This window comes from Miniopterus schreibersii (genome assembly GCF_964146895.1).
Source record: "Miniopterus schreibersii genome assembly, chromosome: 12".
Classification (NCBI taxonomy): Eukaryota; Metazoa; Chordata; class Mammalia; order Chiroptera; family Miniopteridae; genus Miniopterus; species Miniopterus schreibersii.
The window spans coordinates 26,634,111-26,645,725 of record NC_138112.1 but is presented as its reverse complement, the minus strand read 5'-3'; the positions used below and the strand labels follow the sequence as shown (position 1 = coordinate 26,645,725).

General features: G+C 47.6%; 1 protein-coding gene across 4 annotated transcripts in view; it reads right to left on the bottom strand.

Annotated features, from left to right (window-relative positions):
- The window catches only part of ME3 (malic enzyme 3), a 164,295-nt gene continuing 152,680 nt past the window's right edge, over positions 1–11,615 (bottom strand). For all 4 annotated transcript variants that reach the window (XM_081153172.1, XM_081153174.1, XM_081153173.1 and 1 more), the window contains exons 9-15: positions 8,496–8,593; positions 8,099–8,212; positions 6,380–6,485; positions 5,636–5,778; positions 4,950–5,123; positions 1,633–1,731; positions 1–244 (exon numbers count right to left, since the gene is read on the bottom strand). In XM_081153172.1, coding sequence (XP_081009298.1) covers positions 83–244; positions 1,633–1,731; positions 4,950–5,123; positions 5,636–5,778; positions 6,380–6,485; positions 8,099–8,212; positions 8,496–8,593 — 896 coding nt within the window. In that variant the 3' untranslated portion in view covers positions 1–82. The remainder of the gene's footprint in view (positions 245–1,632; positions 1,732–4,949; positions 5,124–5,635; positions 5,779–6,379; positions 6,486–8,098; positions 8,213–8,495; positions 8,594–11,615) is intronic.

Below are 11,615 nucleotides of genomic sequence, written 5' to 3'. Positions count from 1 at the left end.
GGCTGTTTTGGAATCCATTTATATTGTCAGTGTTACTTTACGCTGGGCTTCATCCAGCAGCACACCAGCCTCTGGGACTACATCAGACCGTCTGAACATTCATGGCTTCCTTGGGCCATGTGTAGCTGTCCAGTGTAAAGGAGTCATAGTCTGGAGTGTAGATCAGGGATCTTACAAACGCCTCCTTGTCCTTGGGCTCCGGGTAGTAGGAGGCCAGGTTGTGTTTGTACGCGAAGTCAAGAACCTAGGGAAAAACATGCTTGGCTGAGGAACTGGATGGAAGGAGAAACCTGCCACAGGGCCCTTGTTTGGGAGCCTGTGGAAGGGCGTATACCCTGAAGAGCTAGAGGTGTGCCTCTCGTGAGCTGGGGCCCATGAAGCCACTGGATGGGAAGGATGTTGTGCTTCCTGCCCACATAGGAAGCTGTGACTTAGTGGAATAAATACTGGGCCAGGCTCAATAAATCTCAGACTAAAGCCTGTCTCTGCTTCTAACTTTCTGTGGGTCCTCAGCAGTGACATTATCCTTGGGGAGCCTCAGTTTCCTCACCTGGAAAGTGGGGGTAATGAAACCTTTCTCTAGAGTGGTGTCAGGATAAAGTTAGGTAACAGGCAAAAATGTTCAGTGCCTGATACTGCCCCCCTTCATAGGTTGAATTGGAAGAACAGCCTGGGCATTGCTCTCTGGGTATTAGATTTGGCTTCAGAAGAGCATTGTTGGTTGAAATATCACCCAAAGGAAGGAACTGGACAAGGGGCAGCTGGACTCTGAGCTGGAGTGTTGGTCTTGAGGGCTGGGTCTGGATCCCGCACTGGACAACTCATGGGGAGTGATGCTGTTGTGCAATGCATTTTATGAAATTATTTAAAAAACTGATTATGAAAAATGTAAAATATATATACTAAAAGAAGTAATAGTATAATAATCCTCATATATTCATCATCCAGATTCAATAATTAACAGTGTTGGGACAGTTTTCATTGCACCATGTTCTGATTCTTTGAAAACCTATCATCTCTGCATAGTGTCTAGGAGGGGATTTTCCTTAGAATGTCCCATGAAACTGACCAGCCCATGGCCCAGTCATTCTGAGAGAAAGGAGAGGAATGGGCATCTACTCTGGCCAGAAAGGCAGTGAGTGTGAAATTCTATTTTAAACTTTTCCAGAACTCTGGGAGAGAGGAATTACTGGCCCCTTTGGAAAGAGAGGAAACTGAGACTCAGGGAAGTGAAGCGATTGGCCCCAGGTGACTCTGTTGCTGATTGGCAGAGCTGGGACCCCGCAGCTCGAGCTCTTTCCACGGTGCTATGAAAGTTGACCTTTCTGTATAAATGGGCACTTATGATTCATTTAAAAGAAATGCCACCCACATTCCGGTCCACAGAATTGGACTTTGATGACCTTTCTGCCTGGTGTTTGAGGGGAAATTCAGCACTATTCCCAGAATTGCCTGAGTGGGTGCTGGGGGTGGGGCTTGAGCTGCAGGCAGGAGTTTGTCTCGCAGCCTCTGGGTCGTACGCAGTGCAGCCCGAGGAGCTCAGGATGCTGCCCCAGCTGCCACCCTCTCAGCCCTCCTGACGTCACAGATGAGCCTCACTGCCCGTATTATAGGGTGTCGAATTCTCCTTACTTTGATGGCGATTCTCAGAGACACATCTCGGATGGTGCTGAGAGGTGGGTATAGCCTCCCCTGGGACAGATGCTGCTCAGAGACCTCTTGCGCAATTTTCTGGAGAAAGAACCATGAGGAAGGAAGCAGCTCAGTACCCGCCTCCCCAGAACAAGCCCAACCCATTACCCCAAAGACTCTCCTCGCCCCTCACACACCTGTCAGTCCCTGTGTTGTCTCCCACTGTGGTCTCTGCCATCACGTGGCCTTGTGAGAGCTCAATGCTTGGGCTTACCCAAGGACACATCCTTTCTGTACTGTGAGACGCTGAGGCTTTAAGCAACCCGAGGCTCTCTGAATTCTAAAGGGAAATCACTAAGACCAAGATGAATAAACTCGTGGCTTGCAAAGCAGACTCTGGGGTCTCCCCCTGGCTGGTCTAGCCTATTGTGTGGGGATCCCTGAGACCCTCACTTCCTGAGTTCCAGCCTCTCCCAACTGCTTAGTAATATCCTGGGCGCCCACCTAGGCCATCTTGTCTCTCTGTATTCAGGGACCCTTGAGCTGTCCTTTCCTGCCCTGGACCCAGACTGGGCAAGGGCTTCCTCCCCAGTGAGTGACACCACAGATGGGCCTTATGCTTTACCTGAATAAATGCCCTGAGCACATCATCCTGAGAACAGCACTCCCACAGCTTCCCTCCTTGTGCAGAGCCTGTCTCTGAGGCCAGCTCACCCTGCAAGCCTCGCCCTCCAGCCTCAGGCACTGGTGCTCACTGTCCTTGCAGAACAGCCTCCTTAATGTGGTGGCTCTGATTCTACTCCCACAAGATCTTGTGTCAGATTTAAACTTGGGAAAAGCCATGGTGCTCTCTGAGAACTGTGTGTCCCAGAATGGGCAAGGCCAGAGTGTTGGTCTTGCCCCGGAGTTTGGCAGACGTTAGGGAAGTGGGCCTCCACTCCTTCGTTCTCACATTCCTCTCTCTCCTTTCCATTCGGTCAAAAGTTCACTGAGCTCTGTGACGTGCCAGGTTCTGTGCTGGGGGCTGAGAACCCATAGTGGAGAAGCCATAAAGTCTTTTCCCTACTGGAGACTGGTATCAGTGGGCAATTAACAAACTTATGACAATTATAATGAGGTGGAGGCTAGGGGAGGGGCATGTCCACTTAGAGGAGGCTGGGCCCAGTTTTCCATGTACCAGAAAGGCTTCCCAGAAGAAGTGACATGAGCTAAGACTTGAAGGACCAAGTATGAACCACTTGAAAAGGGAGGGGGACCAGCACATGCAAATTCTTGGGGGTGAGAGAGAAGAGGGCACAAGAGAGCAAGAATGTGAGGCTGAAAACAACATTGGACAGGTTGATGGTGGGGTGAGGCTGAAAGTGAGGCTGAGACACAGAGGACGGTCTGGTGGTTAAGTGCCTTACAAGGAACTGGGTGAAGGAGTTTGGACTCTATCCCATGAGCACAGAGGAGCCATACAAAGGTCTGAAATGAGGATAGAGGTTGGAAGGATTCTCTTTGTGGAGGGAGGTGTATAAGACGGACTGAGTAGAGAGCAGTCAGTCTCTCCAAGGCCAGATCTGCATCTGGAAAGGGTATCCTGCAGGGTGAAGAGACATATATACGTGTGGTCACTTCTAAGGCTGGGCACTGGGGTTGCTCTGCGGCAGCTGGGAGTCACATTGCCTGGGGTTGTCCTCATGTTGCCTCTCACATGCCCAGTGACCTTGGGCAAGTTATGCAAACTCTCTGTGCCTCACTCTCCTTGTCTGTAACATAGGGACAATCACTACACTTATTTTATAGAGTTGTCAGGGTGAAATGTGCATGCAAATCTTCTAAAATTTACATTATTTCCCCCCAGGAAAAACAGATTCAACTTAAATTCTTAACTAAACTTTCAGAACTGTAATTTGTCAGGCCTGTGAAGACCAGACCATCAGCTCCTAGTGGGGAGGGGCCTTGTCCGCTCACAGCAGGTGATTAGTAAGTAGATGGAGGGGAGGCTCCTGTGTGACTGATGGACACTGTTCCTGAAATGAAGGAGCTGCCCTATTCCACAGCATGGGGTGGGGTGGGCGAGAGGGTGTGATGCCTCTGGGGTTACACAGGGAGGCCATAGCAACCATGTTTCTGCACAATGGGGGAATTTGCTTTCAGGCAGACTGCAAGCAGAACGGAACTCCTTCCAATCAATGAGAGTTTCAAACAGCTCTGCCCACGGCCATAGGACAGATACCACCCACACTGACCGTAGCAATGAGAAGAAATACAAGCACCAAATACTTAGACAAGAGGGACACAGAACCACAGCATGAAGGCATCACTAGTGTGCACAGAGTTTGGGGGAGGCTGAAAAGCCTCCAGGGAGCACTATCTGCATGGCCATGCCGAGCTGGCACTCAAAGACCAAGATGTAGGAAGAAGGAACCTGGTGGTACCTCTTGGAACTCAGAAGTGGGGCCAAATTAGGGCTGCATGGAAGCCATTCCCATATCTTGTTGGTTTGGGCACTCACCAGCGCCATGGTGGGGGGATGCAAATGGATGTTGGAGATCACAGTAGAGCCCTTGGAGCTCAATGGGGATAAACAGAGACAATTCTAGGCCTCAGAGTGTGAGGTTAACTGTGAAATCCCTGGCATTTAGTAAGCACTTGGTAAACGTCACCTGCTGTAACGATAACTGTAACTAATTATTGGTAACCATGATTATGAACGAGGCTGTCATTCTTAATGAATTCTTGCATTGTTTTCATTGTGTCTAGTGAAGATCCCTTCTGGGAGCTTTTCTAGTGAGATACCTGGAGCAGGGGCACCCCACACCTCATATCTGTGCTCATATCTGAGTACTCAGAGCAGGCAAACCAGACATGCAACCCATCCCCTTCCTTATAGAAAGCTGCCCTAGTGGGGCTTATTTTACACCAGTGACATGGCCAAAACCTGGGCTGGGAGAATCCACTGCCTGTCATGGTTCACAGGCCCAGTTTCAGACGTCTCTGGTGGCATCTCCTCTGTTCTAGGCATCTTCATGAGCACTGCTGGGAGGCAGGGAGCAGTACAAGGAATGTCCCTCACTACCAGAGTCCCCTGTTGACACCCCTCCCATTGATTATTTCCTATTTCCCCTTAAAAGCCACGTGTGTGTGTTTTGAGAGAAGTTCAAGCCTCAAAGTGATTTTGAGAGAAGTTTGAGGTTCAGGCACTTTGGGGTTCTATTGCCAGGGTTAGGGGCAGGTGGGCAGAAGAGACAAGAGGAAGAATTTGGGGAGACCCCATGTAGGTAGATCATAGGCCCTATTGGGAGGATGTGAGGGAACAGGGAGAGTGATACCTCGGCTGTCAGGAGGAAGATCTCATCTGGGATGTGCCGGATCCCGCCGGCGATGACACCCAGAGCCACTCCAGGGAACACATAGGCGTTGTTTCCCTGGCCCGGAATGAAGGTCCTGCCGTCTGCCAGAGTCACGCTCTCAAAAGGACTCCCACTGGCAAAGATCCCTCGGCCCTGGAGGCAGGAAGAAAATCAGAGACGAACTGGAGATCGGTTTCGGGCAGTAATGGTGGCCTAGTCTTAAGTCTCAAGTGTTGGACCTTTCTTCGTCTTCTCCCAAATGCTCAGCATTGTGCCCAGCACACTGCACTTGTTCACTTGACCAGAAAGCTTAGCCCCACTGAGTTTACCTGGTAGCCAAGAAACTGCTGAGAGGCGAAAGTGAACCCTTTTTACCTGTCACCTCCTGGGAGGGCCAACCCAGGACATGAAGGTCTGTATGTGGCCTAGAATCTGCAAGTGCCTTGAGTTCTGGTCAATGGTGAGAGCTTGGGCTCTGGAGTCAGACCTGGGTTTGAGGGTCAGCTCCACTCCTTATTAGCTCCATGCCCTTGGGCAAGTTACTTCATCCTTCTGAACCTCTGTTTGCTCATCAGCAATGTGGGGATTTTTTCACCCTCATAGGGTTACTCATAGTTATTGCTACTATGTCCTCTCGGCCTGGGAAGGAAGGACTCCTCGCTGACCTCGGTGACCTGGTAGCACTTCTCAGCCGTGCACTCGGCCTTGCTGGTGGGGTTGCTCAGGGCAAAGATGATAGGGCGCTCGTGGAAGGAGGCCATGTCCCTCAGAATCTGCTCCGTGAAGGCTCCTGCGATGGCAGCAACACCTACAGGGAAAAGGTGGGTAGTGGGGATGCCTACTCTTTACAAACAACCCATGCCTCTCCTGGTGGTAGTGGTGGGGGAGCTAGGTGCAACACGAAAGACTCGGGAGCCTTGGGGATGGTGTCTGCACAGGGATGGAGGGAGCAGAAGAGAGAAGGGTTCTCCTGCTTGAGCTGGCTGAGGCCTCCTGTTGATCCTAAAGGGACCACTGGTCCACTTCGGGTCCATGTCCAGTTAAGATGCATCTGTGAAGGCATTACTGGGCATTGTCCTTTATTGTAGGTGACTCCCCCAGTACAGGGAGAAATGCCAGGGTCCCCACCTTGGGGAAGGAATGCTCATTTCATCCTGGTTAGAGAGACCAGCCCTGTGCTCTTCCATAGTACTGTGTAACTGCATCATGGAAACCCAACTTGGTGCCTTAGTTCTATGGTTTTTATAAGGAGTCACTCAATAAAAGTCTGTGGCATCAAATTGGACATGGGATGGGGGAAAGAGCTGTGCTTCCATGGGCCACTTATGCCTCCTTGCTGAGCCTCAGTCTCCACCTGCAAGTCAAGAGGGTTAGCTGGGCTGGGCAGTGGGCTGCCTTTCTCCTCCTACCTATGATGGCCGTGGGCTTCACCAGCCTCACCACCTCCTCCAGGGAGTTCACTTCAGGATGATCCTGGGCAAAAATCTCCTTCTCATGGCTCAGGTTGCTTCTCCCCTGCAGGAAAAGGAAGAATACGAAGCAGCTGTAGTGAGAACTGCTAGGCAGGAGCGTGGATGCATTTGGAAACTCTGAGAGCATTTTGTGCTGAGCCCTGTGCTTTGGTCTGAGCCATCAGAAGCCTTGGGGCCTGTCCTCCTGAACAGATTTCCTGGTAGAACCTAAGGTAGAACCTAATGATTGTGTGTGTGTGTGTGTGTGTGTGTAGTGTATTTATTTAACCCAAACCACATATGGAGAATCTATAAAGCCTTTCTTGGAGCTATTGGGCTCTCAGGAAATGCCCGAGTCTGACCAGGACCCTTGCCCTAAGGCATCTAGCACCCCTGTCCAGTTGAGGAATGGGTCCTGAGCCACCCAAGGTCAGGAAGATAATCTGAATGCATTTTATAAGAGCCATTAACCTCCCTGTGAAGAATACCAAGCTGAGCTCCAAAACAAGCTTACAATGGCTGGCTGTGCCAAACCAGCCAGATTCATTCATTTCAGCAAACAGGAGTCGGTGGGTGACAGGCTGGTAAATGAGCACAGATGTTTCTGATGACTCCTTTGGGTTAGCTGTCCTCATGAGAACCAGAGTGAAGACATCAGCTTTGAGAGATCTTTGAGTAGGGGTGGGCTCAATGGGGTTAGCAAAGTGATGCTGAAAGATGGGCAGGAGGGAAGCCTCTACCAGTGCCTGGATTATACTCTGGAATGACCTGGAGTGGGAGGAGGTGTCTCCAGGCCTCAGTTCCCTCCAGCAGTAATCTGATCTATATGGAACAATAGGAAGGTCAGTTTATGCTGAGGGGTCTCTACTATTCTTGGTTGGTGGTCCCACAACTTCCCTTGTCTTTTTTTTTAATCTCTCACTGACATTCTATGTTAATGAAATTCTGGGAATGAAAACATGGAACTCTGAGTGCAGTCCAAAGGGAGAAGGTCATCCAGTTGTGCCCCTCAGCACATTCCAAGTCAAAGCTGGATGTTTCTATTCACTCTTTCGTACCTCAAACATCAGTTATGTACATACCATATGCCAGACATAGACATCAAGACTACACAGTCTAGTGGGGAGACAGACTAGTAAAGGGGCAACTGCCCTAGAATATGGTAAGTGCAACTTATGGGGGGGCTACATGAGCATAGATGTAGTAAATTGAGACCTAGATTCTCAGAGGAAGCTTCTTCGAGGAGGTAACATTTGACCTAAATCATAAGATTAAGGAGGACATGGATGGGCCGTGTGAGATTCCGAGTGGGTGTGAGGAAAAAGAGAGAAGGGCACTTCCGGCAGAGAAACAACATCTGCAAAAATGTGGAAGAGAGAGTGCGTGTTACTTTTGCACAACTATGATTCATTATGGCTGGAGGTCAGTGCAAAGCAGGGAGTGGTGGGAGATAAGGCTGGATGAGGCACACCTACACTCACTTAAACTCATATTCAAAGGTTTTGGACAAAGCAATTAAGGCTCCTTTGAGATGAGTCTTTTGCTTTGGAGGTTAGGGCATTGCCCTCTTTTTGCCCTCTCTTCTGTCTGAGCAGTTTGCCCCTTGGAGACCTCATCCTGTCCACTTCCAATAGCTGTAGGTGTCAGGGAACCACCAGGTCACCATACTGACAGTACCTTGACAATGAGTCCCTTGGAGTCCACCATCCAGATCTTCTTCGTGGCCTCTGCCTTGGGTACACCTTCTTTCTCTAGGGCCATGACAAGGAGGTGGGCGATGCCCATGGCTGCCTGGGAGGTATCAAATGGAAAATGTTCAGACACAGGGCAAACGACTACTCAGTATTTATCAGATGTTTCACCAAGATCCTCTCTTTCCCCTTTACTTCCAGGAGACCCAGTTCAGTCCTTGCCTTGAGTCACCCACATATTGGGGCCCAGGCTGCTGTAATGATCACAATGCACCTGTGTTTCTTCCTCTTCTCAGAACCCCAGAACACCTCCCCACCTTGATACTCCACCCATTCTTATTCTCCTACTGGAACAACAGTAGAGAGCCCCTGATGGCACCTACCTCACCTGCACCTTGGAAAACAAATACGTGATTGGAGAGCTTGTTCTTGGTGATTCGCAGAGCAGCCAGGATTCCTGCCACAGCGACGGAGGCTGTGCCTGCAACAGAGTGGACTGAGATCAACTTCTGGCCACTGGGTCCCAACCCCCAAGAGAAGACCCTTGGCAGAATTCCCCATGCCAAGAATCTGTGGTGGAACAAGCCATTTTCTTTAGAATAGGGTCTTAATAATCAGATGGACAGTATGGCATGTCCTGTGTATGTCAGTCAGCATCTTTCCCCTGGCACCTAGAGTTTGTTGAATGAGTTTATGTACAAAGTAGCCATGATGACAAGGATGGAGGCTACGCATGGACTTCCTCTTACCAAGGTGCTACTGTAACTACCAAATGATTAATCTGTCAGTGGCAGAGACCAAGGTTGAGCTCCTGATATGGCACCATTTCCAGGGAGGACCATCCAGCTGGCAGCAGAATGATTACATTGGACTCCTTCCATTATAGACAGGAAAGAGATTTGTCCTTACTGGAATAAACCTATATTTCAGATATGGATTTTCCTTCCTTGTTTTTTAATGCTCTGTCAGTGCCATCATTTGTGAATATTTGGAATGCCTACTAACCATCCTGGTACATTCCAAACAACAAGGCTCCAAACTAAGGAATTAACTTCAGAGTAATTAAAATGCACCAATGGGCTTATGCCCATGGATTCGGTGGTCCTAACATGTACTCTACCACCCAGGAGCAGCTGGCTTCATAGATCAGTAGAATGGGCTACTGAAGACTTACTTATGACTTAGTTCAGGTAACACTCTATGGAGATGGTGAGGTTCTATACTACAGAATGCAATATATCATTTGACTTAGCAAATAATACATTGTGCTTCTCCCATAGCCACTTGGTTCTGGAAATCAAGGGGTTGAAGTGGGAGTGGTTCCTCTCACCATTTCACCTAATAACTTACTTGCAGAATTTTTGCTTCCTATCTCTTCAATTCTGTGCTCTCTGGACTGAAGGTCTTGGTTCCCAAGAGACAAATGCTTCCATCAGAGTTCACAACATGGTTCTAGTGAATTGAGAGTTGAGACTGCCACCTGGCCATTTGGTGCTCTTTTTGCCACAAGACCAGAGGGCAAAGAGGAGGGTCACTTTGCTAGTTGTGGTGATCCATCCTAATAGCCAAGGGAAACTGGGGGTGGGGTGGACTATATCTGAGCCTAGGGGATCCTCTGGGGCATGTCTTAGTACTTCCATGCTCAGTAGTAAAGGTTAATAAACACAACCACAACTAAAGAGCGGCAGGACCACTACGGTTGAGATCTTTGAGAAATGAAGGTTTGGGTCACCCTGCAAGGTAAAGAATTCTGGCAAGCTGAGGTCCTGTCTGGGGACAAGAAAACATAGAATGGGAACTTGAGGAAGAAATTTATAAACGTCAACTACGGCTTCACGACTGGTTACAGAAATGAGAAATGTAGCAGCCATGCATATTTTCTCCTGTGATTATTATGTGATTATACATAATGGGATATATTAATCAATTTATTTTCCATTCTCCCTTTTCTTATTATTTTAGATGAGTTGTGCTGGTGGTTAATTCTGTAATTTAGTCTTTGGGTCAGACTAAATTCAAGAGTGACTGTGGCTGAGTTGTAAGAGTAGTTAATCCTGCCCAGAGATGAAGAAAGTGACTACTGAGACTGCCTCTCCCCATTTCGGGGAGAGGTGAGGATGCCTTCATTTGTTGGAAAGATAGCTGTATTTTATTAGGCATTTTGTTAGAGTTGTATTTTTGTTGTTGTCTGGCAGTACCAGTTTATAGAACGATGTGTATGGATGCTGAAGCACTGAAAGGGTGGACAATGCTTATTACTGAATAATTGTTTCCCAGCTTCAAACCACCCTTCCTTAGTCTTCTTTGTAGGCCAACCACTCCAGCTTTGCCAACTGTCTCTATGCTGGGATCGGCCAATAGGAGGCACCAGAGGGCGACTGAAATTCTGGATTAGGGGGAAGGAATACTTTTTCCAGCATCATCCGTGCCTTGTAAGATTGCCCAGTAAAATGTAAGATGTTTTAGATAAACAATAAATAATTTCTTTAACGTATGTCCCATATGATAGCATAAATATTCTAAAAAATTATTTGTTATTTATCTGAAGTTGAAATTTAATTGGGCATCTATGTTTTGTTTTTCCTAAATCTGACAACCCCACAGCCTTGGTTTTTCATCTCTGCAGCAGCAGTTTGTTCCAGAAGCAGCAGCTGAATCCAGTTTGCAGTGTGTGCATCGCTTACAGAACTAGCTCGTAGAGAGTCCCTTGGAGACACGAACACTAGCCAGCAGCAACCTCATCTTTCCTTTGTTCCCCCAGCCTCAGCGGTGGTATCAGAGCCTTACTGTTTCTTTTTGGCTTTTAGATTCTTTAATGCACAATTCATAACTCTTGATTTTAAATTTTCTCTATTAAAGCAACTGATGTAGACTTTGCCTGATGGAGTTCACAATAAAGTAATCACAACTGGCAATGAAAAGCCTCTATGATGGGCTAGGGAAAAGAAATTAAAGTGGGACTATTTATGGTTCATTAAAGTTGCACAAATCAAAGAAAGTGATGTTTTCTAAGGCTGGTGAGGGAGCAGTGGGAAGTAAAACATTCCAGCATACACTGCATTTTAAAGAGCTACAACCCTTTTTTGGGAAACTATTTCTTCCCAGTATAGACCAAAGGCATAAAATGTTTTTGCCCTTGACCTCATGCTCCTACTTCTGGGAAATCTCTGTATGGAAAAATCCAAAATGTATGTCCTAAGATATTTATGACAGTGTTATTTATAATACAGAATGACTGGAAATAGCAAACACCTAACAAAGGAGTAGTGGTTAAGTAAATTAGCTAGTGCAGACACTCAGCTGACTACTGCAGCCATTAAAAATGATCATTATGAAGATGGTGTAGCAACATAGACAATGTTATGAAGTTAGTATATTATTCTAAGTGCTTTATATGTCTTTTTTCATTCCTTAAAATTTTAATTTTATATGCTGTATTAATGGAAAATCAAGACTTTTGAAGGAACTCAAATTGTTCAGCTGAGCTGGTTACAAGTCACGTT